Source organism: Entamoeba invadens (assembly GCF_000330505.1).
Source record: "Entamoeba invadens IP1 unplaced genomic scaffold scaff_1105074724605, whole genome shotgun sequence".
NCBI classification, from domain to species: domain Eukaryota; phylum Evosea; order Mastigamoebida; family Endamoebidae; genus Entamoeba; species Entamoeba invadens.
In genome coordinates, this window is record NW_004443753.1 from 167,057 (window position 1) to 170,129 (window position 3,073).

General features: G+C 34.9%; 3 protein-coding genes across 3 annotated transcripts; 2 read left to right on the forward strand and 1 right to left on the reverse strand.

Moving 5' to 3' along the window:
* Nucleotides 1-36: 36 nt before the first annotated feature.
* Nucleotides 37-687, forward strand: EIN_498590 (hypothetical protein; the record flags this gene model as incomplete). The annotated part of the gene is made up of 1 exon (XM_004261372.1): nucleotides 37-687. One exon carries the CDS (start codon nucleotides 37-39, stop codon nucleotides 685-687), a length of 651 nt encoding a protein of 216 aa, XP_004261420.1.
* A 512-nt stretch (nucleotides 688-1,199) lies between these two features.
* On the forward strand, nucleotides 1,200-1,967 carry EIN_498600 (hypothetical protein; the record flags this gene model as incomplete). The annotated part of the gene is made up of 1 exon (XM_004261373.1): nucleotides 1,200-1,967. One exon carries the CDS (start codon nucleotides 1,200-1,202, stop codon nucleotides 1,965-1,967), a length of 768 nt encoding a protein of 255 aa, XP_004261421.1.
* A 616-nt stretch (nucleotides 1,968-2,583) lies between these two features.
* Nucleotides 2,584-3,055, reverse strand: EIN_498610 (Ras family protein; the record flags this gene model as incomplete). Its single annotated transcript, XM_004261374.1, has 2 exons — nucleotides 2,584-2,646; nucleotides 2,705-3,055. Coding segments are annotated over 2 exons (414 nt in total), but the record flags the coding sequence as incomplete, so codon positions are not given.
* Nucleotides 3,056-3,073: the final 18 nt, after the last annotated feature.

Genomic DNA, 3,073 nt, shown 5'->3' on the forward strand with positions numbered 1-3,073 from the left:
AGGCTCGAAACTAGCTTCTCATTTCATAACACAGAGATGAGCACGACACTGTTCGACGGGAAGATCCAAGACCTCCTCCACTCTGAGGAGAGATATAAAGACAAAGTGTGTGTCACGCCATTAGAAAAGCGCATTCCGATACTTCAGGCGTCACGTACACTGAGGAATTTCCAGACTCTTCAACAATGCCTTTGTATCTGTCTCCTCTCGGAGATGGCAGACATCACTATTAAGCAACCAGCGAAGAAAAGCGTCGTCACACAACAGTACATGAGAATCAAAAGTATCGACTTTGGAGACGGGGAAGTCTTGGTCCTCACTGAATTCCTCAAAAGAAGATGCGTCGAACAGAAGAACGACGACATCGCAAGAGGAGTCCCCTGTAAGACAGCTACAAGGAGGCTGCAGAACAATAAGAAAATCGAACTCCTCCACTTATTGATCGATTTATTGGTCGTCCGATGTGGATACGAGTTCGAGAGCAAATACACTGAAGGGAAGATAGGGACTAACAAGCAAGAGTCGATCAAAAAGGTCATCAGAGACGATAAAGTCATCATCGAAGGGGAAAAACTCCTTGATGCAGCAGAACAAATCAATCAAATCATCACAAGACGGCTTCAAGTCACTCACAAGGAGCTGGTCATTAAACGTGGAGATCCAATGCTTTCGCTCATTTATCAATAAGTTATGTATTTGTGTTTTCATTTTGGAATGGCATTCACAGTCAAACAGTACATCTCTACTGGGGGTAATCATTTAGTAAAAAAATGATTTAAATATAGTAACTAATTCTATATATAAGTATAGTTATTATTAGTATTACTTATATATTATGAGTGGTATATGTTAGAATATTATACTATTATAATAAGTAATAGTATGATATATATTAGTATGAAAATATTATAATTAAACTTACTCAAATAATAATGGTAATCAAAAGCTCTCATTGCTTTAACAAATATAAAACTCCAATAGAAATTGTTTATTTATAATTAAATAAATTTAATATTATGCCAGTTACAATTGTTGGAAGAAGTCGGGAATTTACTTCAAATCTATTTATTACATTGGAATGAAAAAATAAATAGAAAAACACAATTAATGGAAATTTTTGTTAAAAAATCAAATAACATTTTTTGATAAAAATGTTATTTGTGACGAGAAGTGTGAACTCGATTTAACACATCATACAAATGCCTCAAGACAGCGAAAGCTCCGAAAAAAGCAACAAAAAGACTACGCGCCGCACACGGAAATCCGACAAAGCGAAAAAAGACAAAGAAACTGTTGAAAAGAAGCCCAAGAAAGAGGTGGAGCACAAATCGCGCAAATCGACGAAACGGGAATCGACCATTGAGGAATATGAACTCCAAGATGTGTATCAAGAGATCGTCCCACTTACACATCAAAAGAAAAGTATATTGTCAGAAGATTATGCTCAGCGGATAGCTGTGCCACCACTGAATGAAGATAAGCTTGTTAAATTACCAAAGGGGTTAATCACTATAGAACTTCCCGAGTTCCAAAAAGTCGACGAGAAGGACATGTCGGAGGAATCGCAGAAGGACGATATCCTTTCGAGTGATGAAGAAACGGAAGACGAGACGTACTTTAAACTTCATGCAGAGATGGAATCACAAGAAAGACTCCGTTTCATTAAAGTGATTCAATCCCTTGCACCGACAACAAAACACGGCGTAGCAGAACAACAAAGTGTGTGTGATAAATACTACACAATGACAAAAACAGATGAACTCCTCCCCTCTTACCACTCTACTATTGTACTGAAACAACCAATTAACTATTTGGACTGTTATGAGTACAATCATTGTACTAATCACGTACAACCGGGGGTTGAGAAATACATTCACCCACCGTCTATCCCTCTTTTAAAAGGAAATTGGCATGTTACTATTCAAGGCGATAGTGGTTCGACTTTGTTAATTAAAAAAATAGAATAATATGTTATACTTCTTTATTCTCAAAGAGTTAATTATTAAATTATTGTTTATATTAAATATTATTCTATTTAATATCATAATTAATCTATTTATATCTTTCCTTCAAAATCATCAATTGTTATGGTTACTGAGGTGAGTTATTAATTATTATTTATTAATTGTTTTCTTAGTAATACAAAAGTAAAATAAATACTATCCTATCAAAGTGTTTGTAATTATATAATTCTAATAATCTAATTATAATTCTTTGGTATTCCTTTTATAGATACTATCCCGTTTTCTTTTTTGAAACGAATATGTAAATTCTATATTAGAATATCTAGTTTCAGTATTATCAAAATATAGTAAAATCTGTTGACTTAGTACTTTATCATTAATTAATTTCATTATTATATATTTACTATTTAACTGGTATTTTTACAAACTGAAAGAGACACGGAATTGTGAACAACACTTTTCCCGTTTGCCACATTACCGACTTCAAGTTTTTGAAGCATTTTAAAAGTGAAATTATACCAAAACTATAACCAAATTAAAGAAAAAGCTTTTCCCAAAATACAAAGTCGATAGGATACCCAAACCAAAAATGAACAAGAGCAGATGAATAACACTGCGTTCATTGCAAAGAACATTTACCTTTCTCTTTTGATGGTTCTTTCTTTTTATCTGTAGCTTTTGTCTACGTGTTAGTTTTGATAATTAGTTGTACTAATAGTAAAAATAATTCAAGAACAAACTTGAGCTCCGCCTGCAGTCTTTGGGGCATCTTTTTGCGAGAATACGCAATCGATAGCTGTATTAAACACTTCTTTTAAACCTGTTAATTTCACAGAGGATGCTTCTAAGTACGCGACACACCCCAGCTTTTTAGCCAGTTCTGTTCCTTCCGGTTGTGATGTGTGTTCTTTATTGCCTTCTTCTCTAAGATCGATCTTCAGCCCAACGAGAATCGTCTTAGCTGTTGGGATGTAGTGGCGGACCTCTGGCTCCCACTTCGAAGCGATGTTCTCGTAAGAAGTTCTTGAGTTGACTGAAAAACACAACAAGATGACGTCCGATTCGGAGTATGAGAGTGGTCTTAAACGGTCCTAGAAGTCAATTTCTTT